Source organism: Citrus clementina, unplaced genomic scaffold (assembly GCF_000493195.1).
Source record: "Citrus clementina cultivar Clemenules unplaced genomic scaffold, Citrus_clementina_v1.0 scaffold_5, whole genome shotgun sequence".
Lineage (NCBI taxonomy): Eukaryota > Viridiplantae > Streptophyta > Magnoliopsida > Sapindales > Rutaceae > Citrus > Citrus x clementina.
The window spans coordinates 2,809,298-2,834,583 of NW_006262201.1; the positions used below are offsets into that span (position 1 = coordinate 2,809,298).

At 41.1% G+C, this 25,286-nt stretch overlaps 2 protein-coding genes and 1 long non-coding RNA gene across 7 annotated transcripts; 1 reads left to right on the forward strand and 2 right to left on the reverse strand.

Annotated features, from left to right (window-relative positions):
- The first annotated feature begins 4,696 nt into the window (after window positions 1-4,696).
- LOC112097712 lies at window positions 4,697-6,833 on the forward strand. The gene is made up of 4 exons (XM_024183082.1): window positions 4,697-5,152; window positions 5,330-5,573; window positions 5,647-5,969; window positions 6,084-6,833. The coding sequence occupies exons 1-4, from the start codon at window positions 4,697-4,699 to the stop codon at window positions 6,831-6,833; spliced, it is 1,773 nt and encodes a 590-aa protein (XP_024038850.1).
- A 4,036-nt stretch (window positions 6,834-10,869) lies between these two features.
- LOC112097713 lies at window positions 10,870-13,006 on the reverse strand. The gene is made up of 4 exons (XM_024183084.1): window positions 12,551-13,006; window positions 12,130-12,373; window positions 11,734-12,056; window positions 10,870-11,619 (listed from the first exon to the last, which is right to left on the reverse strand). The coding sequence occupies exons 1-4, from the start codon at window positions 13,004-13,006 to the stop codon at window positions 10,870-10,872; spliced, it is 1,773 nt and encodes a 590-aa protein (XP_024038852.1).
- An 8,316-nt stretch (window positions 13,007-21,322) lies between these two features.
- LOC112097666 lies at window positions 21,323-23,731 on the reverse strand. 5 transcript variants are annotated; one of them, XR_002905167.1, is made up of 5 exons: window positions 23,198-23,279; window positions 22,820-23,030; window positions 22,518-22,683; window positions 22,297-22,434; window positions 21,323-21,714 (listed from the first exon to the last, which is right to left on the reverse strand). It is a non-coding gene; the product is annotated as an uncharacterized LOC112097666 (long non-coding RNA). The 5 variants fall into 5 exon arrangements; XR_002905165.1 differs by having other exon boundaries at window positions 22,518-23,030; window positions 23,224-23,731; XR_002905168.1 differs by having other exon boundaries at window positions 22,297-22,395; window positions 22,518-23,030; window positions 23,198-23,727.
- Window positions 23,732-25,286: the final 1,555 nt, after the last annotated feature.

Here is a 25,286-nt window from a genome sequence, read left to right on the forward strand (position 1 = left end):
TAAAAGGCGAGCTGGTGAAGTGTCTACAGTCCCATGCGGACATATTTGCCTGGTCTCATGAGGATATGCCAGGTATTGATCGAGGGGTAGCTTGTCATAAGCTGGCAGTTAGGAAAGGGGCAAGGCCGGTGAGGCAGAAAAGGAGGTGCTTCAATCAGGAACGGTACGAGGCCATAAATGCGGAAGTAGAAAAACTGCTGAAAGCGGGATTTATAAGGGAAGCCAAGTACCCGGAGTGGATTTCCAATGTAGTACTGGTAAAGAAGGCCAATGGGAAGTGGAGAATGTGTGTAGACTTCACGGACCTCAACAAGGCATGCCCGAAAGACAGCTTCCCCCTACCAAAAATAGATCAGTTGGTGGACTCAACCGCGGGTCATAGTCTGCTCAGTTTCATGGATGCCTTCTCCGGATACAACCAGATACCCATGAACGAGCAGGATGAGGAAAGCACGACCTTTATAACTAACATGGGTTTGTTTTGCTACAGGGTGATGCCTTTCGGCCTGAAAAATGCAGGAGCTACCTATCAAAGGTTGGTGAACAAGATCTTCAAGCCATTAATCGGACATACAATGGAGGTATATGTGGACGATATGATCACAAAGTCCAAAGAACCAAGGGATCACGTGAAGCATCTTGAGGAAACCTTTGAATTATTGAGGAAGTACGAGATGAAGCTAAACCCGGAGAAATGTGCATTTGGGGTCAGCTCGGGCAAATTTCTGGGATTCCTGGTGAGCCATCGAGGGATTGAGGCCAACCCGGAAAAGATACGAGCAGTGATAGAAATGAGGTCGCCACGAACAGTAAAGGAGGTGCAGAGCCTTACGGGGAGGTTGGCAGCATTGAACCGATTTATTTCGCGAGCCACTGATAAGTGTCACCCTTTCTTCCAAGTCATAAAGAAAGGGAGGAAGATGGACTGGACACCGGAATGCGAGGAGGCATTTGGACAGTTGAAGGAATATCTAGCCCGCGCCCCGTTACTATCAATTCCGAGAGAGGGTGACCAGCTGTTTTTGTACTTAGCAATCTCTAAGTGGGCTACCAGCTCGGTTTTAGTCAGGGAAGAAGAAGGGAAGCAACGCCCGGTATATTACACAAGCAAGGCCCTAGTGGACGCAGAAACCAGATATCCGCTAATGGAGAAATGGGCGCTAGCTCTGATAACGGCGGCACGCAAACTCCGACCATATTTCCAAGCCCACCAGATTGTTGTGATGACCGACCAACCCCTTCGGCAAGTACTTCAAAAACCGGACGCGTCAGGTCGGTTAGTAAAATGGTCGGTGGAGTTGAGCGAATTTGACCTGTCGTACAGGCCCCGAGGGGCAATCAAGGCCCAAGCCGTGGTAGATTTTATGGTGGACCGCATTGAACCAGGGGAAGGGGTCCAGGAGGGACAACCAGCAGAACAGGAGGATTCGAAGGGGATATGGTTGGTGATGGTTGATGGTTCACGTAGTGAACAGGGATCCGGGGCAGGAGTTATAATACGAAGCCCAGAAGGTGTTGAGGTATCCTACGCTGTAAAGTTCGAATTCCAGCTTACGAACAACCAAGCTGAATATGAGGCCTTCATTATTGGTCTCGGTCTTGCTCATACGCTACGAGCAGAAAGGATTGAAATCCGAGCAGACTCCCATCTAGTATGCAACCAGCTCAGCGATCAATTCCAGGTAAGGGAAGAGAAATTGGGATTTTATGTAAAGAAGGTGAGGCAGATGGTCGAACTATTCAAAGAAGTAGAGGTGAAGCAGATATCCCGGAACGAAAATTACCGAGCTGACATGTTAGCTAGGATGGCCGCAACTGTAGATCCCAAATTACCTAAATCAGTTCCACTAGAGGTGAGGACCTCGCCGAGTATAGGAGAAGAAGTAGAGGTAATGAGAGTAAGCACTGAAGAATCCTGGATGGACCCGATCCTTGCATACATCCGCGATGGAGTTTTACCAGAGGACAAAAGGCAAGCGAGAAAGCTAAAATGCCGAGCAGCGAGGTACACATTACTCGATGGAGTACTCTATCGCCGATGATTCACTTTGCCCCTGTTGAGATGTGTGGATGATGAGGAGGCAGATTATGTATTAAGGGAAATTCATGAAGGAATTTGCGGCAATCACTCGGGAGCGAGAACTTTAGCCTTCAAGGCACTCCGACAATGATACTTCTGGCCAACCATGCATCAGGATGCGAAAAGGATGGCAAAAAACTGTAAAACCTGCCAAAGCTTCTCCGAGGTTCCTGCACAACCCCCAGAGAAGTTGACCACCATGACATCCCCGTGGCCTTTCGCTCAATGGGGAATCGACTTGATCGGACCGTTACCTAAGGGCCGAGGAGCGGCGACACATGCAATTGTGGCGATAGACTATTTCACCAAGTGGGTGGAAGTGGGAGTCCTCAGCCAAATCACGGAGAAGAAGACAACAGATTTTATTTGGAGAAATATCATCTGTAGATACGGGATCCCCTATGCCATCGTTACAGACAATGGGAGACAGTTTGACAACGGCAACTTCAGGGAATTTTGCCGAAATTTGGGGGTGGACCTGAAATTCTGCACCCCCGCACACCCCCAGGCAAACGGACAAGTGGAAGCGGCCAACAAAGTGATAAAGAAGCTCCTGAAAACTAGACTGGGAGAGAAGAAGGGGGCCTGGGTTGACGAGTTACCAGGAGTGTTATGGGCTTATCGGACAACTCACAAGACCGCCACAGGGGAAACTCCGTTCGCCTTAGCATTTGGTCATGAGGCAGTAGTCCCAGCAGAAATTGGAGTGGGGACACATCGAACGGAATATTTCAACGAGGAGCAAAATGACGAGCAGATATGCTTAAACCTAGACTTGCTTGAGGAGAAGAGGGTAGGGGCATCGCAGAAAGTGGCCCAGTGTCAGCAAAGGATGATGCGTTATTACAACAAGAACGTACGCGTGAGGCAATTCCGAGCAGGAGATTGGGTACTTAGGAAGGTGAACCAAAACACCAGGGAACCTAACCATGGCGCCCTTGGCCCGAAGTGGGAAGGCCCGTACAGGGTGATACGCGCCACTGGACCAGGAGCTTATAAGTTAGCATACCAGGATGGGCGAGACGTGAAAAGGTCGTGGAACGCCGAGCACTTGAAGAAATATTTCCAGTAAGCAAAATGCTCTACTGAATTCTCGTTCTGACAAGTTATTTCTGTTAAATGCATGATAGCCTGTTGTACATGCATATGTTCTATGTTTTTTGTAAGGCATTCGAATTTCAATAAAGATGAATGTTGATGCTGAAATCTGCTCGCCCTTTGACCGACCAGATTCTTTCACCAACGTTTGTGTTATCTGTTGTTGCTCGTTCACTGGAACTGGAATCGTCCCCCTTCCTCTCAATAGACCTGCGCTCACTAAAAACGGATCAGAGACGCCGGTGGTTTTGCCGGCGTAAATCCTCCGATGCCTAAGTTAGCTCAAGGTGTTTACGGGAAAACAATGTGATTTGGGTTCAAGAAGTTTATCTGAAATTCGTAGGACAATGATCTGGTTGCAATTTGGTAGCGTTTTCCCTCTCTTAGTTTTTCTGTCCCTTTCTCCGTTGAGTTCCTCCCCTTTTATATCCGCTGTCCCCACCTTTCCGTTTGCCCTTTATCCCCCCCTTTTCCGGGTAGTGGCAGCCCCTCACGGGACTCTAACCGTTGCATTGTCGCAAACGTGGGGACTTACGTGTCCTTCAACGGTTCTGGGAAAAGCGTAACGGTTGCAATTCTGTGTTCTGTGAAAAGCGTAACGGCCGCGATTCTGTGTTCTGGGAAAAGCGTAACGGCCGCGATTCTGTGTTCTGGGAACAGCGTAACGGCCGCGGTTCTGTGGGATCGTGTTCCCGCTTTCTGGGGGACAGGTATCGGCTCGGTGTATACCTCTGGTCGGTACATTCCCCTAGCAGGGGTTCCCCTATGGTCGGTTTATGCTTGTCAGGGGTTCCCCTCTGGTCGGTTTATGCTTGTCCCTGTGTTCGGCTCGTACCATAGGCTGAGGTGATCCACGCCGGGGTGGAAATAATAGCATGACCGACCTGGTGCTTGTATTTACTTAACACCAGTCCCCCAGTTTCTGGTCTTGCGAGTGAAATGAGTCAAGAGTAGAAATTGATAGTCGGATCTTATCCATTCTGGGGTTTTTCCTCTGGTCTTCTGTCTAATGGGACGGATCTGAGATATCATTTTTCTTCTGAGGAGATTCCGACCTGAGCATGGGCCTAAATGAACACACGCCCATTGCATATCTGGGCTTACATCTACCCTAGCCTTTTGTAACGGTTAGTGACGTGGCATCTCCAGACTCTTCGTATTTGAAATTTGAAACGACGGGTTATCTGTCCTCGATGTACGGTGAGTGAGCTGGCGTCTCCACCACTTTAAATGCCTTCGTTTCCCCCTTTTCGTTTCAAATCCCTAGACTCACATCGTCATCGTTTTGTTACTCGTCTCTCCGTCGTTACTTAACCCCCTCTCTGAACTTTACTTACACTTCTTGTGTCTGGAGTATCCACTTGCTGGATTTTTTCTCTATCACGGCCGCGCCATCAGTGACAGTTCAATCCAGGTATTGCTTTTAACTTCTCCTCTGGTTGTTGTTGATTGGGTTCTGTGTTGCCCTCTTTGTGTCCATATACTCGAGTTTTCTCTATTTTCTTTTGGGATTCCGATATGTCAAACCGGAGAGGAAAGTTGATTGCTGATGAGAGTGATGAAGAATCGGAGAGTTCAGGCCTCAACGTGCCAATACCCACCGACTTCTTAGGTCCCTCCAGTAGTGTAGGTCCTTCCCATGGGAGGGATACCCTTGAGTATCCACGCCCCTTAGTTGTCTTTCCCTCCCCCGAAATAGAGCTTGTAGGTAATAGAGGCGGACCTGCTTCGGGCTCTGGTGAGAACCACAGCTATGGTGGGGTTAGGGTTCCTGAAGGAGTCAGTGATGGTGAGGGGAGCAGCTCCGGACCGAGCAGACCTCCTCAAAGAAGGCATCTTGGTCATAGGGCAGAGGCGGATTCTTACCCTATTGACTACACAGCTTGTGCTACCACCGAAACCGATATGTTTAAGCTGAGGAACCTTTACGACATTCCTTCAGAGGTTCTCCTGGTAGTTCCAGGAAAAGGTGACGTCCCCAGTCGGCCTCCGCGGGGGTATGTGACGATGCACCTGGAGAGTTTCAAATTAGGAGCTCGGCTGCCCCTTCAACGTTATTTTGCTAAGATATTGGGTGGTATGCACCTGGCCCCAGGTCAGCTACATCCCAATGGATGGAGGGTTCTCTCAGCTATGTATGTGTTGTGGAAGAGGTGTGAATCAGAGGAGCCCTCCCTTGTTGAAGTGAAGCATCTATATCAGCTGAGGAGTAGCCCGAGGGAAGCAGGCTGGTATTATTTCATGTCGAGCTCTGCGAAGAGGAAACCAATCACCGGCTTCCCCTCCTCGTGCAAAAATTGGAAGAACAAATTCTTCTTTGCTGGGGGGAATTGGTGTCCAACAGCTCACTCGCTGGGTGGTGATATTTACCTTCCAACGAATTTTGTCACCCCAGGTCGTTCATTTTTGCCTATATTATTGATAAAATTGCTACTTATTGGGTTCTTTAACCTTTTGTGCTATTTCAGAATCGTGGGGTCTGATTGGGGGGCTTGAAGATCGGCCTTTGCTTCAGGTGGAAACGGCTCTATTGAACGCGTCTACCTGCCAAGACCTTCTGTCACCAACAAGTCTGGTCGGCTCGGGCTTAGTGGATATAGCTGCCGGGATGGATAACAAGATTCTCAGTGCTATGACCAGAAAGCGTGGTCGAGCTTCAGGCAGCTCCAGCAACCCACCTCCTCCTCCGAAGAAAACCAGCGTAGGCCCATCCAAGGCTCCTGTTCCTGCTCTGCCCCCTCCCCCGCCCCGTAAGAGTGGTGGGGAGAGAACTTCTGACAAGAGTCCCGAGGTCAGCCTCCAGTCTGGGGACCGATCCTCCCCTCTGCCATCTCGGGAACAAGGCGACTACCTGAGCTTGTATCAGAAGGATTACAAAAGATCGGTGGGGCCCAAGATGGTGAAGGACATTGAGAGTATGGACCTCTCAGAGTTGGCTGCTTCTGTTCAGAGAGTATCCTTCAGGCTGGCCACCATGGTTTCGTGTTACAAGGCCAGGGCCGCGCGCCATGAGAGGAAGCTTCAAGCTGACAATCAGGAGCTGAAGAAGAAAGCTGACTCTGCTGATCGTTCCAAGGAGAAGCTGGCCGAACTAAATCAGCAGATGTTGGAGCTGGCGGAGAAGGTTGCGGTTGCTGAGTCCACCTCCTCCAATCTTGAGGACGAGTTGGGTGGCCTAAAGTCTGACCTTCAAGTTGCTCAAAGTGAAAGGGATACTTTGAGGACCGCCCTTGAGGGAGAGATCAAATCCCTGAGTGACCGGCTGGCTGAAGAGAAAGGCAAATCCGCTGATGTGGATGATCGGTTGGATGCTGAGTACAACTCCGGGGTTGCTTTCAGCTACAAGTGTATCATGTCTGTACTCAAGGAAGAATACCCCGAGCTCGACATGAGCAAGCTGGAATCTGGGGTGGAGAGGTATATGGCTGGGGCCAGCCAGGGAGATAAGGAGCAGGGTGAGCAGGATCAGGTGGAGGCTCCTTTGGATAGGGCGCAGGAGGAGGAAATTGGGGGACGTGCTTTCGAAGTAGGTCAAGGGTCCGTGCCTGGACCTCCCGGTAATACTGATCTCTCACCTTCTGAGATTGCTGACCCTTTACCTCCCGAGGTCGCTGATCTTTCAGCTGCTGGAGCCGCTGACTCTCATAATCTTTAGGCCCCCTTTTTTTTTGTATGAACTCTTGAGTTGTATTCGTTTGATAAAGAATTGAACATTTATGAGATTTCCAGATACTTTCTATTGGATCTCTTGTCTGGTGTTTACTTGCATTTAGAAAAATTTTTCGAAAAATTAGCAGCTGGTCTTTCGTTGACCGAGCAGAAGCAGACACTCATTTGCCTTAATAAAATTTACGAAAAATTAGTTGCTGGTCCTTTGTTGACCGAGCAGAAGCAGGCACTTATTTGCCTTAATAAAATTTACGAAAAATTAGCTGCTGGTCCTTTGTTGACCGAGCAGAAGCAGGCACTTATTTGCCTTAATAAAATTTACGAAAAATTAGCTGCTGGTCATTTGTTGACCGAGCAGAAGCAGGCACTTTGTTGCCTTCGTAGAATTTTCGTAGCTTTAGCTGCTGGTCTTTTGTTGACCGAGCAGAAACAGGCATTTTCATGCCTTAGCGAAACTTTCGAGAATTTAGCTGCTGGTCTTCGTTGACCGAGCAGAAGCAGGCATTTTGTTGCCTTAGTAACATCTTCATAAATTTAGCTGCTGGACCTCGTTGACCAAGCAGAAGCAGACACTTACTTGCCTTAGTGACACTTTCGAGAAATTAGCTGCTGGTCTTCGTTGACCGAGCAGAAGCAGGCATTTCGTTGCCTTAGTAACATCTTCATAAATTTAGCTGCTGGACCTCGTTGACCGAGCAGAAGCAGGCACTTACTTGCCTTAGTAAAATTTTTGAGAAATTAGCTGCTGGTCTTTCGTTGACCGAGCAGAGGCAGGCACTTACTTGCTTTCGTAGATTAGCTGCTGGTCTTTCGTTGACCGAGCAGAAGCAAGCACTCACTTGCCTTCGTAGATTAGCTGCTGGTCTTTCGTTGACCGAGCAGAAGCAAGCACTCACTTGCCTTCGTAGGATTTTCGTAGGATTAGCTGCTGGTCTTTCGTTTGACCGAGCAGAGGCAGGCACTCACTTGCCTTCGTAGATTAGCTGCTGGTCTTTCATTGACCGAACAGAGGCAGGCACTCACTTGCCTTCGTAGATTAGCTGCTGGTCTTTCGTTAACCGAGCAGAGGCAGGCACTTTCTTGCCTTAGTAGATTAGCTGCTGGTCTTTCGTTTGACCGAGCAGAGGCAGGCCTTTACTTGCCTTAGTAGATTAGCTGCTGGTCTTTCGTTTGACCGAGCAGAGGCAGGCCTTTACTTGCCTTAGTAGAATCTTCGTAAATTTAGCTGCTGGTCTTTCGTGGACCGAGCAGAAGGAGGCACTTGCCTTAGTAGATTAGCTGCTGGTCTTTCGTTTGACCGAGCAGAGGCAGACCTTTACTTAGTAGATTAGCTGCTGGTCTTTCGTTTGACCGAGCAGAGGCAGGCCTTTACTTAGTAGATTAGCTGCTGGTCTTTCGTGGACCGAGCAGAAGGAGGCACTTGCCTTAGTAGATTAGCTGCTAGTCTTTCGTTTGACCGAGCAGAGGCAGGCCTTTACTTGCCTTAGTAGATTAGCTGCTGGTCTTTCGTTTGACCGAGCAGAGGCAGGCCTTCACTTGCCTTGGTAAAATCTTCGTAAATTTAGCTGCTCCATGATCATTAAAAAATCACTGCACTCATAAATATGACTTTATAATATTATTCCCATGTAAAATTTGGGATTGAATACTTACAAAAGCATGTCCAATTCTTAAATTGATAAAATATCTATGTATCTATTTTATACATGATTGGTTATGTTATCATGTTGTGAAATCAAGTACTAATTCTTCACATTCCCATATGACTGCAGAATTTACTCCTGATATTCCAGGATCGTTGTGGAATGAATTCCTTACATTTTGAGATCATCAATTCCATAATGCACTATCAATTTAAAGTTACATGTCTCGACAAGAGATTTGGGCTCATGCATGCATCATTGATGTTAAATATATGTGATGATAAAAAGAATATTCAGCTAAGAATAATTTTTTAACTAAAAAGGGGACGCATTTGCAAACTGATCTGATTAGTTTTAATGTGCATAAGATAGGCAAGTTGCGACAATAGCCGTATTACAATTTGCAAAAATTGAATGATATAAAATAATCAAGGAAGTGGTTCGAGTGCACCTGTATTTGACCATTTGAAATATGGCTTCTGACCTTTGGTAAAATTTTTTTTTTTGTGAACTTCGTTCTGCTCTATTGTTGTGACTGTACTTCCCCTACAGCTTCTGAACTTCCTTGTCATGATTAAATGAGCAAATTCCTTTAATACCCGAATTTTGTCATTGGGCTCTGGGCAGTGCTTAATCAAGAATCATTCCCAACAATTTAATTTGCAGATTACTTCTGCTTCGGCCAAATCTAAATTGGTAGAGACAATATGACTTTTTGTAATGATCCCCACAGACGGCGCCAAAATGTTGATGCTGAAATCTGCTCGCCCTTTGACCGACCAGATTCTTTCACCAACGTTTGTGTTATCTGTTGTTGCTCGTTCACTGGAACTGGAATCGTCCCCCTTCCTCTCAATAGACCTGCGCTCACTAAAAACGGATCAGAGACGCCGGTGGTTTTGCCGACGTAAACCCTCCGATGCCTAAGTTAGCTCAAGGTGTTTACGGGAAAATAATGTGATTTGGGTTCAAGAAGTTTATCTGAAATTCGTAGGACAATGATCTGGTTGCAATTTGGCAGCGTTTTCCCTCTCTCAGTTTTTCTGTCCGTTTCTCCGTTGAGTTCCTTTTCTTTTATATCCGCTGTCCCCACCTTTCCGTTTGCCCTTTATCCCCCCCTTTTTTGGGTAGTGGCAGCCCCTCACGGGACTCTAACCGTTGCATTGTCGCAAACGTGGGGACTTACGTGTCCTTCAACGGTTCTGGAAAAAGCGTAACGGTTGCAATTCTGTGTTCTGTGAAAAGCATAACGACCGCGATTCTGTGTTCTGGGAAAAGCGTAACGGCCGCGATTCTGTGTTCTGGGAACAACGTAACGGCCGCGGTTCTGTGGGATCGTGTTCCCGCTTTCTGGGGGACAGGTATCGGCTCGGTGTATACCTCTGGTCGGTACATTCCCCTAGCAGGGGTTCCCCTCTGGTCGGTTTATGCTTGTCCCTGTGTTCGGCTCGTACCATAGGCTGAGGTGATCCACGCCGGGGTGGAAATAATAGCATGACCGACCTGGTGCTTGTATTTACTTAACAATGAATTCAGCATGAAGTCCCCTGGTAGCAAGACCAGTAAAAATGTTACTAAGGCAACAAAATGCCTGTTTCTGCTCGGTCAACGAGGTCCAACAGCTAAATTTATGAAGATGTTACTAAGGCAACAAAATGCCTGCTTCAGCTCGGTCAACGAAGACCAGCAGCTAATTTCTCGAAAGTGTCACTAAGGCAAGTAAGTGCCTGCTTCTGCTTGGTCAACGAGGTCCAGCAGCTAAATTTATGAAGATGTTACTAAGGCAACAAAATGCCTGCTTCTGCTCGGTCAACGAAGACCAGCAGCTAAATTCTCGAAAGTTTCGCTAAGGCATGAAAATGCCTGTTTCTGCTCGGTCAACAAAAGACCAGCAGCTAAAGTTACGAAAATTCTACGAAGGCAACAAAGTGCCTGCTTCTGCTCGGTCAACAAAGGACCAGCAGCTAATTTTTCGTAAATTTTATTAAGGCAAATAAGTGCCTGCTTCTGCTCGGTCAACAAAGGACCAGCAGCTAATTTTTCGTAAATTTTATTAAGGTAAATAAGTGCCTGCTTCTGCTCGGTCAACAAAGGACCAGCAGCTAATTTTTCGTAAATTTTATTAAGGCAAATGAGTGTCTGCTTCTGCTCGGTCAACAAAGGACCAGCAGCTAATTTTTCATAAATTTTATTAAGGCAAATGAGTGTCTGCTTCTGCTCGGTCAACGAAAGACCAGCAGCTAATTTTTCGAAAAATTTTGCTAAATGCAAGTAAACACCAGACAAGAGATCCAATAGAAAGTATCTGGAAATCTCATAAATGTTCAATTCTTTATCAAAGGAATACAACTCAAGAGTTCATACAAAAAAAAAAGGGGCCTAAAGATTATGAGAGTCAGCGGCTCCAGCAGCTGAAAGATCAGCGACCTCGGGAGGTAAAGGGTCAGCAATCTCAGAAGGTGGGAGATCAGTATTACCGGGAGGTCCAGGCACGGACCCTTGACCTACTTCGAAAGCACGTCCCCCAATTTCCTCCTCCTGCACCCTATCCAAAGGAGCCTCCACCTGATCCTGCTCACCCTGCTCCTTATCTCCCTGGCTGGCCCCAGCCATATACCTCTCCACCCCAGATTCCAGCTTGCTCATGTCGAGCTCGGGGTATTCTTCCTTGAGTACAGACATGATACACTTATAGCTGAAAGCAACCCCGGAGTTGTACTCAGCATCCAACCGATCATCCACATCAGCGGATTTGCCTTTCTCTTCAGTCAGCTGGTCACTCAGGGATTTGATCTCTCCCTCAAGGGCGGTCCTCAAAGTATCCCTTTCACTTTGAGCAACTTGAAGGTCAGACTTTAGGCCACCCAACTCGTCCTCAAGATTGGAGGAGGTGGACTCAGCAACCGCAACCTTCTCCGCCAGCTCCAACATCTGCTGATTCAGTTCGGCCAGCTTCTCCTTGGAACGATCAGCAGAGTCAGCTTTCTTCTTCAGCTCCTGATTGTCAGCTTGAAGCTTCCTCTCATGGCGCGCGGCCCTGGCCTTGTAACACGAAACCATGGTGGCCAGCCTGAAGGATACTCTCTGAACAGAAGCAGCCAACTCTGAGAGGTCCATACTCTCAATGTCCTTCACCATCTTGGGCCCCACCGATCTTTTGTAATCCTTCTGATACAAGCTCAGGTAGTCGCCTTGTTCCCGAGATGGCAGAGGGGAGGATCGGTCCCCAGACTGGAGGCTGACCTCGGGACTCTTGTCAGAAGTTCTCTCCCCACCACTCTTACGGGGCGGGGGAGGGGGCAGAGCAGGAACAGGAGCCTTGGATGGGCCTACGCTGGTTTTCTTCGGAGGAGGAGGTGGGTTGCTGGAGCTGCCTGAAGCTCGACCACGCTTTCTGGTCATAGCACTGAGAATCTTGTTATCCATCCCGGCAGCTATATCCACTAAGCCCGAGCCAACCAGACTTGTTGGTGACAGGAGGTCTTGGCAGGTAGACGCGTTCAATAGAGCCGTTTCCACCTGAAGCAAAGGCCGATCTTCAAGCCCCCCAATCAGACCCCACGATTCTGAAATAGCACAAAAGGTTAAAGAACCCAATAAGTAGCAATTTTATCAATAATATAGGCAAAAATGAACGACCTGGGGTGACAAAATTCGTTGGAAGGTAAATATCACCACCCAGCGAGTGAGCTGCTGGACACCAATTCCCCCCAGCAAAGAAGAATTTATTCTTCCAATTTTTGCACGAGGAGGGGAAGCCGGTGATTGGTTTCCTCTTCGCAGAGCTCGACATGAAATAATACCAGCCTGCTTCCCTCGGGCTACTCCTCAGCTGATATAGATGCTTCACTTCAACAAGGGAGGGCTCCTCTGATTCACACCTCTTCCACAACACATACATAGCCGAGAGAACCCTCCATCCATTGGGATGTAGCTGACCTGGGGCCAGGTGCATACCACCCAATATCTTAGCAAAATAACGTTGAAGGGGCAGCCGAGCTCCTAATTTGAAGCTCTCCAGGTGCATCGTCACATACCCCCGCGGAGGCCGACTGGGGACGTCACCTTTTCCTGGAACTACCAGGAGAACCTCTGAAGGAATGTCGTAAAGGTTCCTCAGCTTGAACATATCGGTTTCGGTGGTAGCACAAGCTGTGTAGTCAATAGGGTAAGAATCTGCCTCTGCCCTATGACCAAGATGCCTTCTTTGAGGAGGTCTGCTCGGTCCGGAGCTGCTCCCCTCACCATCACCGACTCCTTCAGGAACCCTAACCCCACCATAGCTGTGGTTCTCACCAGAGCCCGAAGCAGGTCCGCCTCTATTACCTACAAGCTCTATTTCGGGGGAGGGAAAGACAACTAAGGGGCGTGGATACTCAAGGGTATCCCTCCCATGGGAAGGACCTACACTACTGGAGGGACCTAAGAAGTCGGTGGGTATTGGCACGTTGAGGCCTGAACTCTCCGATTCTTCATCACTCTCATCAGCAATCAACTTTCCTCTCCGGTTTGACATATCGGAATCCCAAAAGAAAATAGAGAAAACTCGAGTATATGGACACAAAGAGGGCAACACAGAACCCAATCAACAACAACCAGAGGAGAAGTTAAAAGCAATACCTGGATTGAACTGTCACTGATGGCGCGGCCGTGATAGAGAAAAAATCCAGCAAGTGGATACTCCAGACACGAGAAGTGTAAGCAAAGTTCAGAGAGGGGGTTAAGTAACGACGGAGAGACGAGTAACAAAACGATGACGATGTGAGTCTGGGGATTTGAAACGAAAAGGGGGAAACGAAGGCATTTAAAGTGATGGAGACGCCAGCTCACTCACCGTACATCGAGGACAGATAACCCGTCGTTTCAAATTTCAAATACGAAGAGTCTGAAGATGCCACGTCACTAACCGTTACAAAAGGCTAGGGTAGATGTAAGCCCAGATATGCAATGGGCGCGTGTTCATTTAGGCCCATGCTCAGGTCGGAATCTCCTCAGAAGAAAAATGATATCTCGGATCCGTCCCATTAGACAGAAGACCAGAGGAAAAACCCCAGAATGGATAAGATCCGACTATCAGTTTCTACTCTTGACTCATTTCACTCGCAAGACCAGAAACTGGGGGACTGGTGTTAAGTAAATACAAGCACCAGGTCGGTCATGCTATTATTTCCACCCCGGCGTGGATCACCTCAGCCTATGGTACGAGCCGAACACAGGGACAAGCATAAACCGACCAGAGGGGAACCCCTGCTAGGGGAATGTACCGACCAGAGGTATACACCGAGCCGATACCTGTCCCCCAGAAAGCGGGAACACGATCCCACAGAACCGCGGCCGTTACGCTGTTCCCAGAACACAGAATCGCGGCCGTTACGCTTTTCCCAGAACACAGAATCGCGGCCGTTACGCTTTTCACAGAACACAGAATTGCAACCGTTACGCTTTTCCCAGAACCGTTGAAGGACACGTAAGTCCCCACGTTTACGACAATGCAACGGTTAGAGTCCCGTGAGGGGCTGCCACTACCCGGAAAAGGGGGGGATAAAGGGCAAACGGAAAGGTGGGGACAGCGGATATAAAAGGGGAGGAACTCAACGGAGAAAGGGACAGAAAAACTAAGAGAGGGAAAACGCTGCCAAATTGCAACCAGATCATTGTCCTACGAATTTCAGATAAACTTCTTGAACCCAAATCACATTGTTTTCCCGTAAACACCTTGAGCTAACTTAGGCATCGGAGGGTTTACGCCGGCGAAACCACCGGCGTCTCTGATCCGTTTTTAGTGAGCGCAGGTCTATTGAGAGGAAGGGGGACGATTCCAGTTCCAGTGAACGAGCAACAACAGATAACACAAACGTTGGTGAAAGAATCTGGTCGGTCAAAGGGCGAGCAGATTTCAGCATCAACATCTATGATCTTAGGGATTGAAGTTTATGTAAATTAGGGTTTATTTGCTTTATAAGAGGTGTAAAAATTCTCAACAACTGATAGGAGTGCATGGTTTAAGAATTTATGATTTTCTATTAAGATATGTAATAACCCTTTCTTAATTTTCAATTGTCCTTTTCGAGTATATGTCAATTTGGATTATTAGTCCACATATACATAATGTATAAAGAAAGTTACTGGCATAGAAATTTTTTGCACCAAAAAAAAAAAAAAAAATTCCAAGATGTTTTTGACTGTTGGCGGCACAATACATAAAGGTGAAATTGGGTTATCGTTTGGAGTTTTTTCATGAGACACCCTATGGTTTGTTTAGTGTATGTTTTTGGCCAAAGTTTAGAATTTTGTTTCATTTAAGTCCAATTGAATTTGCAACGGCCATCACATGCTGTCTTAAAGCCGAAATTTAGGAGCAATTGCATGTGAAATTTCAGTGTAGTCCCTGATATTCTATTTTATTAAATTAAAGATATGATTAATTGGATTTAGTATGATAAAGCCGCCGACTTTATGTGCATCAAGCCTTATAAGTTTTGTTCTCATAATTTTGAATGCTTCCGCTCATTAATTAATGATCTCCGAAATTTCTTAATGTTCCAATTTTAATGTTTGATATTTGAGTTGATGTTTGTGGTTTTATTTACTTTATTAAAGAAATTACTTTGTTATAAATGTTCAATTTGACATTCATATTATGATAATTTGTTAGTTACTAAAGTAGCCAAATTAGAAAGTTTTCATAGATGTCAAATTAAATTCAATTTCAAGTTCTCATAATTATTGTGATGCGTATTATTTAATGACATGATGATCTTGTTGTATGAATATATTGAAATTCACAGATTATAAAATATTTAGGAATTGCTCAAAAGTTGATTAATTAAATTTATAATATATGATCATGATTGGGGTAATTAGTATGCTTGTTTAGATATGTTTAGTATATCCAAAGATAGCAAGCATGTCTAGTTTATGTATAGTTGATTACTAATTATGTGAAATTACAGTTAAGCATCAATTATGTTTATTGAAGTGTATTGTTGTATCACCAAATAAATTAAGCTTCATAATTTTATGTTAGTAAATATTAATAAATTAACATAGGTAACATTTAATAATTTAAATTAGCTGTAGAAAATTTTAAAATATTTTATTGATAATAAAAAAATTAGCGATTATTATATCATGAATTAATTGATATGTAAATTATTTATTTATCAAAATTATTTTTCATTTAATTAAATATTAATTGAGGTTTAATTATTAGTTATCGATAAAAATTAACACGGTATTGTCTTTTATGGTCCTGACCCCCATCTCTAAATTAGAAGCAATTCTCAAACCCGTCCCCATCTCTAAGGAAAGTTTCGTCTTCAGCATAATAACTATATAATATCATAATGCATTGGTGTGCATTAACCATGCTCCAGGTTGATTTGGAAAGTCATGATTCTGCTTCCATTTCAATTTAGACTCCTTGGTTATAAGCCAAATGATTTATAAGTAATAGCCAGTAGAAGTTCTTTTCAAAATGGAAATAAATTGTCCTACTGGGAGAGTCCACATATGGTATCTAATTTGTGGTGTTATTATTTCAATTGTAAGTTTCCCTAATTCTGCCCAATGTACAGATTCAGAAAGTTATATTTGGCGAGTTCTTTTTTTTTTTTCTTTTTCATTTTTAAAGGCTTTGGATACAACGGCAAGAGATAGGGAAAAATAACAAAGAAAGAGTCCAAACTCCACATTATGCTAACATTTAAATTTCCATTTATACTTTGCTCCACTCATTCTAATGTTTACTGGCTAATTGTAGTTTATGGTGTAGCATCCAGAAAAGATGACTCACAAAATTTATTCTTTTGGACCACTAAGTAGCTTAAACACACACACACACAAACACATGGACGTATGAATGTGTGTGTACGTATATGTATATATATATATATGTATGTGTGTATATATAGTCCTTTTTTAATATGGACACCTCTTTTTTTTTTTTTTTTACATAGACACACTATGTATTAAGACATATGGTTTAATAAAATTAAATTTTAATAGTATTAAACTATACAATTTTATCGTGTATTAAAAATTAAATTTATTAAGGTGCACGGTTAAACTGCGTGTCAAGACAATCCCGCGCTAATCCAAGTGAGAAAATAGAGAGAGCTTTTGGTGCTCTATTTCATAACTTTTATTTAATCAAAATATCTTGGTTCGGGTACGAGGCCCATACCCGATCCCAATTCATCCCAATTCTGTTTTTGAGGTTTTTTGGGGCCCATACCCGATCCCAATTCATCGCGAGCCAGCACATGAGTCCTGCTCGCGGATTACAAAAGTAAATATTGTGGATAATGGCAAGATAAAAATTGTGGTGGGTACGTAACGCGAAACAAATAAGATTATAATTAAATTAAACGTGAGAAGTTACTTTTCTAGCAAAAGCTTAATCCAACGCCTCCATTACTTCTTTTTATGGATATATTCTTAATTATTTTTCGTTATTTTATTTCCTGTTCATCAAGTTTGCGATGTTTACAACAATTATTCATTTGAAAAGTTATCCAATGATGTCAATACGTGAAAATTGAGAATATGTATAGCGAAAAAGGTTTTCTTCCTCCTCCTGTATTGATTCAAATTAAAAAAATTTTATAACGGATTTAATGTGGTTTAAAAGTTCAATTTTATATAACATTTTAATGACATAAATGGAACAAATCAATCACATAATCGAACAAAATGATAAGAATCTTCTTGATATATGTGCAAGATGAATTATATAATCTTGATTTTGGAAAATGTGGCCAGCACTGCAAAAATGAAGATTAATTAACCTTGGATGACAATGATTAATACCCGTCCATTTCTCCTAAGCTCTGTTTCTAACTTTGATGCGCACGGGACTTGAAAGCTTCATCTTCCTCTAGCTTCCTTTCGTGAAACGTACTAACAAATTAAGAAATCATCCAATATCTTTAGTACAAATCCAAATAGTCTCATTTTGACTTTGAGCAAGCTTTTTAATTCCACACTCAGAGATAAAATTTTGTGAATTCACATTATTTAACAAAATAATTAACAAATTAATTGTGATTATGGTTGACGATCATGTTGATAAGCATCATAAACAAAATGATTGTTGTAGAGGCCGAAATTCCAAAAGTTTCGTTGCATATTTAGTGAAATGATGCAAGGACGAAGTATCACTTGGCTGTAAGAATTAGTTACCCAACAATTTGTGGAGTTTGTTTTAGGTAAAATAAATAAATAAATAAAAAATAGAGAGCATAATTAAGCCAACATGGATAGAGTAACTTAAGCAATATATTGCACACAATGATTATTTTTATTAACTTCCTTTTTCAAGAAGACACGGTACACAAAAGTAAATAAATAAAAAAATCTCTTATACAACTCAAGAGATTTTATAAGTTGAACTAAGCCAAACAAAGACACTCACACAATTGATAGATAATGATAACCCATCATTTTATTTAATTAATATAATACGGAAAGAGTAACTTGCACTTAACCAGTGTAGTAAGGATTTCTTCCGTATTGAGGGACAATAAAGAGATCCAGATTGTCGTTCATCCTCTCATCATTAACAATACTTATCAGAGATATTGGATAACCCTCAGACCACTCGACCTTCCCTAAAAATTCACAACAACAATTGTATTCATTAATACATATATTAAAATAAAAATTATAAATGACATTCAACTGAACATGGCCTAAGAACCTAGATAAGGAGCTTCCATATTCTTCAAATTAGAAAAGATATATTCTAACTTATGGTGAACCGTAATCGAAATTGAAGTTACTTTTGTTTCTGGTTTGATAATATGTTGCTGGTGATTCTGAGTCTTCGTATAGTACAGTGATGTATGCAATGCAGCCCCTTCAATAGTAAAGAGGAAGCTTGAACAACTGGTATTTTACTGGTTGTACATTTAATAAATTTAAAAAAATTATTTTTAATGCAGAAAAAATAAAATAAAACGGAAAAAATTAAGGAAATTTTGTAAATATTTAACACAAACAATATTTGAGAGAAAAAAATATTTTTAATTCAACAAAGGTTAAAAAAATTAAAATAAGCATGTCTCGACTCTTTTGTTTTAATGTCAATATATTAGGTGACATTCCAAGTTAATTTCACATATACCTAATTTTGATTAAACTTTCTCACTAATTGGTTTGCTTATCTCCACTTTCCGATCCACTAGTTTTATGTTTAATATTCCCACTAAACTCGTTAAATACTAATATTTTGGGTCAAATTCGAATTAAATTTATTTCTCGTTAGACAAGTATCAAAATTCCGTTAAACTTTCTCCACATTTGGTTCACGTGTTTCAACGATTATTCTACTAGTTTTTCATTTAATATTTCAACTAGTTTATCAAGATTCCAATTATATGGGTGAGATATTGATATCACTTTTTTTGGTTTGATTAGTTCTAAATTTTGGTAATGTTTTTCCATCTATAGGTTCACATGTTTCAACTTATTGGTCCACTAATTTTATGTTTGATATTTCTACTAAATTTGTCAAGTACCAATATTTATTGTTAGCTTCCAAGTAATTAACATTCTTCGTTGGATAAGTTCCAAGTTTTGGTTGTTCTTTCTCTCTTAATGGTTCACGTGTTTCCTCTAATTTTTCCCTAATTTTGCGTTGAAAATTGCCATTAATTGGTTGAGATTCCAATTACTAAGGTTAGGTACTAGGTTTGTTTTCTATAACTTTATTTTTGGTTTTGTAGGTCTCTAATTTTGGTTGTGCTTTCCCCATTTTTGGTTGACGTATTTCAATTGTATTCAATTGTAATTCCACAGGTTTTGTGTTCGTTATTCCAACTAACTTGGTAAAATTCTAATTATATGGGTTAAATATCAATATTAATTTTGCTTGGTTTGATTAGTCTCAAGTTTTGGTTATATTTTTATCTTTTGGTTCACATGTTTCAACTTATTGGTCCACTGGTTTTGCGTTTCATATTCCTATAAAGTTCATTAGGTACCAGTATCATGGGTTAGATTCCAAGTAAATATCATTTTTTGTTAAATGAGTTTCTAATTTTCGTCAAACTTTCTCTCTTAATGGTTCACGTGTTTCATCTAATTTTTTCCCTAATGTTGTGTTAAATATTCCCATTAACTGGTTGAGATTCCCATTACTGAGGTTAGGTACCAAGTTTGTTTTCTATAACTTTATTTTTGGTTTTGTAGTTATCTAATTTTGGTTGTGCTTTCTCTATTTTTTGTTGACGTATTTCAATTATAATTCCACAAGTTTTGCGTTCGTTATTCCAACTTATTCCACATGTTTTGCGTTCGTTATTAGAATAAAAGCAACAGATTTCATCAAAATTTAAGAATGATTACTAGTGCTTTCATGCTCGTGGAGGTGAGAATGGGAGACGCTTGTTGTCTTAAGTGACTATTCTTACCCCACTAAATTTAATGAATTTAATCATTCCTTCTCTATATGGTGTTTCCACCTCTAACAATAATTTTCTTAATATTAAAATTGTCAATAATAATAATTACAATTATTATAACAAATAGTAATAATGATAATAATTGATTGAGGATAAATTAATAATTTATAATAACTCATTCTAATTTATGTTCACAAAGTAAACATATTAATAGCGATATAGAATATTCCAATTGTGTTTCATTCATCCAACAAATATCATATTTTGTTTGTTATTCTTCATTTTTATTGTAACCCATTCTAATTCTATTTTTTTTTAATTTTTTTAAATTTCAATTATTTATTAGTGAACACATAAAAAATTTAATAAAAATCAAATTTCAGATTAGAAAGAGCATGCAAGGTAGACTTTTGTAGGGCTTGCAAATCATATTGTAGGTATTTGGAAATTCACAAAAAGTAAATAATGTTATGTACAGACATAAGTTCTCGTTTATAACGTTTTGCTGTATTTCACTGACACTTTGTTATATAAGGTGATAATGCCATGTTTGGATGCTAGGATTAAGTATGGGATTGGACTAATTTTGGGATTAAATATTTATCCAATGTTTGTCAAGCTTAGTTGGATTGGATTAAGGGGGTAGTAATTTAAATTTAATCCTAAAATCATGGGATTAATAATCCTAATTTACGCATGGGTTTAGTTGGGATAAAATTAATGAAAAAAGTTGTCCATTTATGAGATTTTTATTTATATCATTTTTTTATTTGCACCTAATATTAATTAATTAATTAATTTTTATTATGATTTACTTAAAACTTATTTTTATTTATTATCTATGATCTAATTAAATTAATATCTTTACTTGTATTAACTCTAGAGATTAAATTTTCACCACTTATATATTTAGTAATTTATCAATAAAATTAAATGTTTAATTATTTATTTCGCAAACACACCAATATTACATAATTTCCCTATTATTGCCATCGGTTCCCAAACATCCAAGAGCTGGTTGGCAACAAGAGAAAAAATAGGGGTGACATAACGACGACTATGTAATCGTGGCCAATAAATTGTTTCACAGTACCTAATTATAGCAACGATTAAATGCAACCTGAAATCTGCTGTTGAAGTCATAGTTATGGAAAATTTTACAAGCTTGAAATAAGACCAAAAAATTATAAAGAGTAATGTTAAATATCCCAATTAAAATTATGCCACTATTCAATCACAAATATAGGATAGGTGACTATAATTTTTCTATAAGTAATGCTTTGGTTCTTTTAATAGTGTGATGAGTAAACGTTAATTTTTTATTTTAACTCATGATCGTTAAGAGAAATTAAATTTGGGGTGTGTTTTTCAAATAATCTGACCCTTTAAAAATATATATCTCATCCTTCTCCCCGTTCCACATCAAAAACCACTTTTTCCAATTTTCTCCCACAGGATGCAGGAATGAAGAATGCATTGAAGGAGAAATTACCTATCCAAACATCCATACATGGAAATCATCAACACAAACCACAAAATTAAGCTATCTTATGAAAAATGTCCATAATGCATAATCAAAACATAACAAGTATTGACAAATTTGAAAACAAAATACATAATAATCATAATTTCTGGGCATAAAACCATGGGATAATCACTGAGGAGGTGGCGGAGATGAAGATGAGGATGGCGGCGAAATCCCGAGAGTGCGGCTGATGAGCTGCTGGTCATCTAGAATCTGGTGCTGCTGTGAAAAAAGACGCTGCTGCTCAGAATAGAAGTGATAGTGGAACGCTGCAAACCGTGTCTGAAGCTCGTTCTGTTGTATAGATATGGAACAGATTAAAACTATCCATTTATATGGGTAATGAGTAACTACCTTATCTTTTTAATAATTAAAAGAAAATTATTCCTTTAATTATTGGTAGAATATATTTTCCAATTCACTATAAAAAATAAATACTCCTAGAGTGAAGAATATAAGTATAAATTGAAATACAAATTTGTTTTCACTTAAAGTGTTTTCTCAAATTTTTTCCCATAAGAAACTCAAAAATGTATTAATGAATAAGTTGTAAAACAGAAAGTGGACAAGCCGTCCGCTTAAAAACAAAGCCTAGCACTATTTGTGCCATACGAAAGTGTACCCAATCACCCTAAAGTGTTTTCCAACTTTTTCTCGTATTTTTTTTAAGAATACTTAATAGATTAAATATTGTAATATAAAAACTGAAGACGAAAACAAACATGCATGAAAGTTCCAATAAGGTTGCTGATGCCTTATCTCAAGTACATGCGGATCAATTTTCCGACTCCATAAATTCTCAAGCTGAGTTCTACTCTATAATGCAAATAATATTTTGTTTTTAATTCAATTTAGCACCCTACAAGAAGAGATTACCTTATCGCTTCCAATCCCTCCTTTAGATCTAAGCCACTTCATGAACTTCTTGATCCTTGATTCGTTCCAGAATGTGATAGGAAGTATATTCCTATCAAGCTGAATGTTGTCATATGCAACATTATGGAGATAAAAGATCTGCATGAGCAACTTATAATTAAGAAGAATAATATTATTCATGGTAAGCATATGCTCAGCTTTAGTTGCAGAAACTATGTCACCTGTAGGAAGTGCAAACAACCTCCAATGTATGCTGCTTGTTGTTTCCACTATTTCATTGTCACCAGAATGTGAGTTTGAATTACCCATCCTTGTATCTCTCTTTTTGTACCTTGCCTTTTGTTCGGGAGGAATTTCTGTGTAGGTTTCCCCAATATGTTTCCGTAACTGTCAAAAAGGTAATGAATATGTCTTAAAACATAAAAAAACCCGCAAAATAATATCTGTACATGCTACATTTATTTAATATACTAATCCCAATTGTAATGGAAAAATATGAATTTTCACTTCTCAAACGCTTAACTTCTTCATTGCTGTAAAAGCATAACATCTAATTACTGTTATCTGATATGGGCGTGTTTATTTTCCGATAGGTAAATCACAACGACTACTTCCAAGTAAGAGACAAATCCATAAGTTGAAGACGTTGGAACTGCAACCTAACCATCTGCTTTTAGAATAGGAGCACTTTTTTCTGTAAGCCCCCTGGTAGTTGTTTACGCTTTCGTTGGTGACTGTCCAAGAAAAAATTTAAATAATTAAGTGAAGGATAATTATTCCATCAATATGTATTAAATTAAAAAAAAAGAGTTCCCCAACATTCTTATCCGGCTAATTTTTATATTAAATTAAAAAATATTTATTAACTTTAACTTAAAAACAAATTTAACCTAACTCTCACATTCACACGCACTCACAACACTTTACCAGCAGCCACAACCCACAAATCCCTAACACCCAAATCCCCCCAATTCCGTAGGATGTCGCCGTCTGGCTCACGGCCTCGCCTAAGCCTCGTGTCCAAGCCTCGATCAGAGTCGGTTGCTGTCGTTGCGCGCTGCACGCCTCGATCTGAGTCGGTCGCTGCCGCTGCACGCTCGATCTAAGTGAGTTGCTGCCGCTACACGCTCGATCTGAGTCAGTTGCTGTCGAATCCTCGCCATCGAAGAAGCCTCTTGCCGTCGAATCCTCACCATCTGAGAAGCCTCGTCTAAGCACTTTAATTAAAATGGTCCTGGCAAGCCTTGTTGAATCCTTTGGCCTTTGTTGATTCAATTTAGTTTAATTTTGAATAAATTTCTTTGCTGTTTCGTTTCATGATACGACCTCAAATGAATATTTGTCAGTATCACGAGGTTTCCACCTTTCGAGCAGGTGTGAGCTCCACAAGAACAGAGAGAAAATAATAGAGATAAGAAAGAAAGAAACTTTTGTGTATTATCCTCATGTCCAGCTCACGCCTTTCCACTTTACATATATCCTTTCCATTCTACCACTTTTTGTGTAACTAACCAATTGCAATAATAAAACAAAATAATAGAAATCACAGTTGTCCTCATGGAATAATTCTCCCGAATATTCCCCTAGGTGATATAGTCCTTGAGATATTTTGGAGTTTTGCGAACATGAGCTGGCCGTTGCAATGTTTGCTCCACTTCCTGCATTTCAACTACAGGGCCATCTTCAAGCTCCCTTACTTTAATGGGCCAGGATGTATCATTTCATCACTTTAATTAAATGCATTAATTTTCAATATAATGTAAATGTTTAATAGGTTTTGGGATTAGGTTTTAATTTGGAAAATTGTTGAATTTTTAAATTAAAAATTTAAATCAAGTCTTGGTGAAACCTGTTGTCATATGCTGATTAACATCGCTAGTCTCTGAAATAATTTGTTGATTCAAAATTTAAATTGTGAGTTCAAATTTGATGCAGAATGGGCAACCAGCCTACTGCAAACAAATCTTCTGGAACAGTTCAGATGAAGGGACAACCAATCCAGCAAAACAGCAACTGTTGTTGTTAGCCGAGCATGTTATTTTACTACTACATGTAATCCCCCATAGAGTGCTTGAAAATGTGTTATCTTCAACCCACTGTAATAGCTTGTGTTGTAACAAAATTCAGCCCAGCCTAACAAGCTTGACCATGATTGTGGTTTGTCCTGAGTAAAGGCTCTTAAGTACTGTTCGAGGCCACGATTCACTACCTCTATTTGGCCATCAGTTTGAGGGTGATAAGCAGTACTGTGCCGCAATGTAGTGCCACTTAACTCAAATAGTTTCTGCCAAAAATTACTCATGAATATAGGATCTCGATATGATATTATTGAGCTTGGAAACCCATGTAACTTGACTACCAAATCAGCAAAAAGATTGGCTGTTTTGCTGGCTGTGAACGGAGATGGCAATGCACCAAAGTGGGCTGATTTCGTTAAGCGATCCACTACCACCAAGATTACCTCGAAGCCTTTAGAAGTTGGCAAGCCTGTAATAAAATCCATAGTCAAATCATCCCAAACAAGTGAAGGAACAGGTAAAGGCTGAAGTAATCCAGCAAGTGCTTGAGTAGAATTTTTAATTTGCTGACATGTAAGACAAGCAGCAATGTAGTTCTCAACATCAAAGCGCATTTTCGGCCAGAAAAAAGTAAAAGAAAGCCGAACTAGGGTGCGTTTCACGCCTGCATGCCCTGCCATGGGGGAGTCATGGAATTCTTTAAGAAGCGCGCTCTTTAATTTGGAGTGAGGACTGACGTAGTATCGATGGTAGTAAAGTAATAGTCCCTCACGAATCGAGAAGGCTGAAGAAAGTTCTCCCGCTGCAAACTTGTTATGAAGTAACAACAGATCAGGTAAGGATGAATTGTCCTCATGCAAAGTGGTTAGGATATCCACGGTTGGCTCGGAGATTATAGAGAAGAACTCAGCTTGAGAATTTATGGAGTCGGAAAATTGATCCGCATGTACTTGAGATAAGGCATCAGCAACC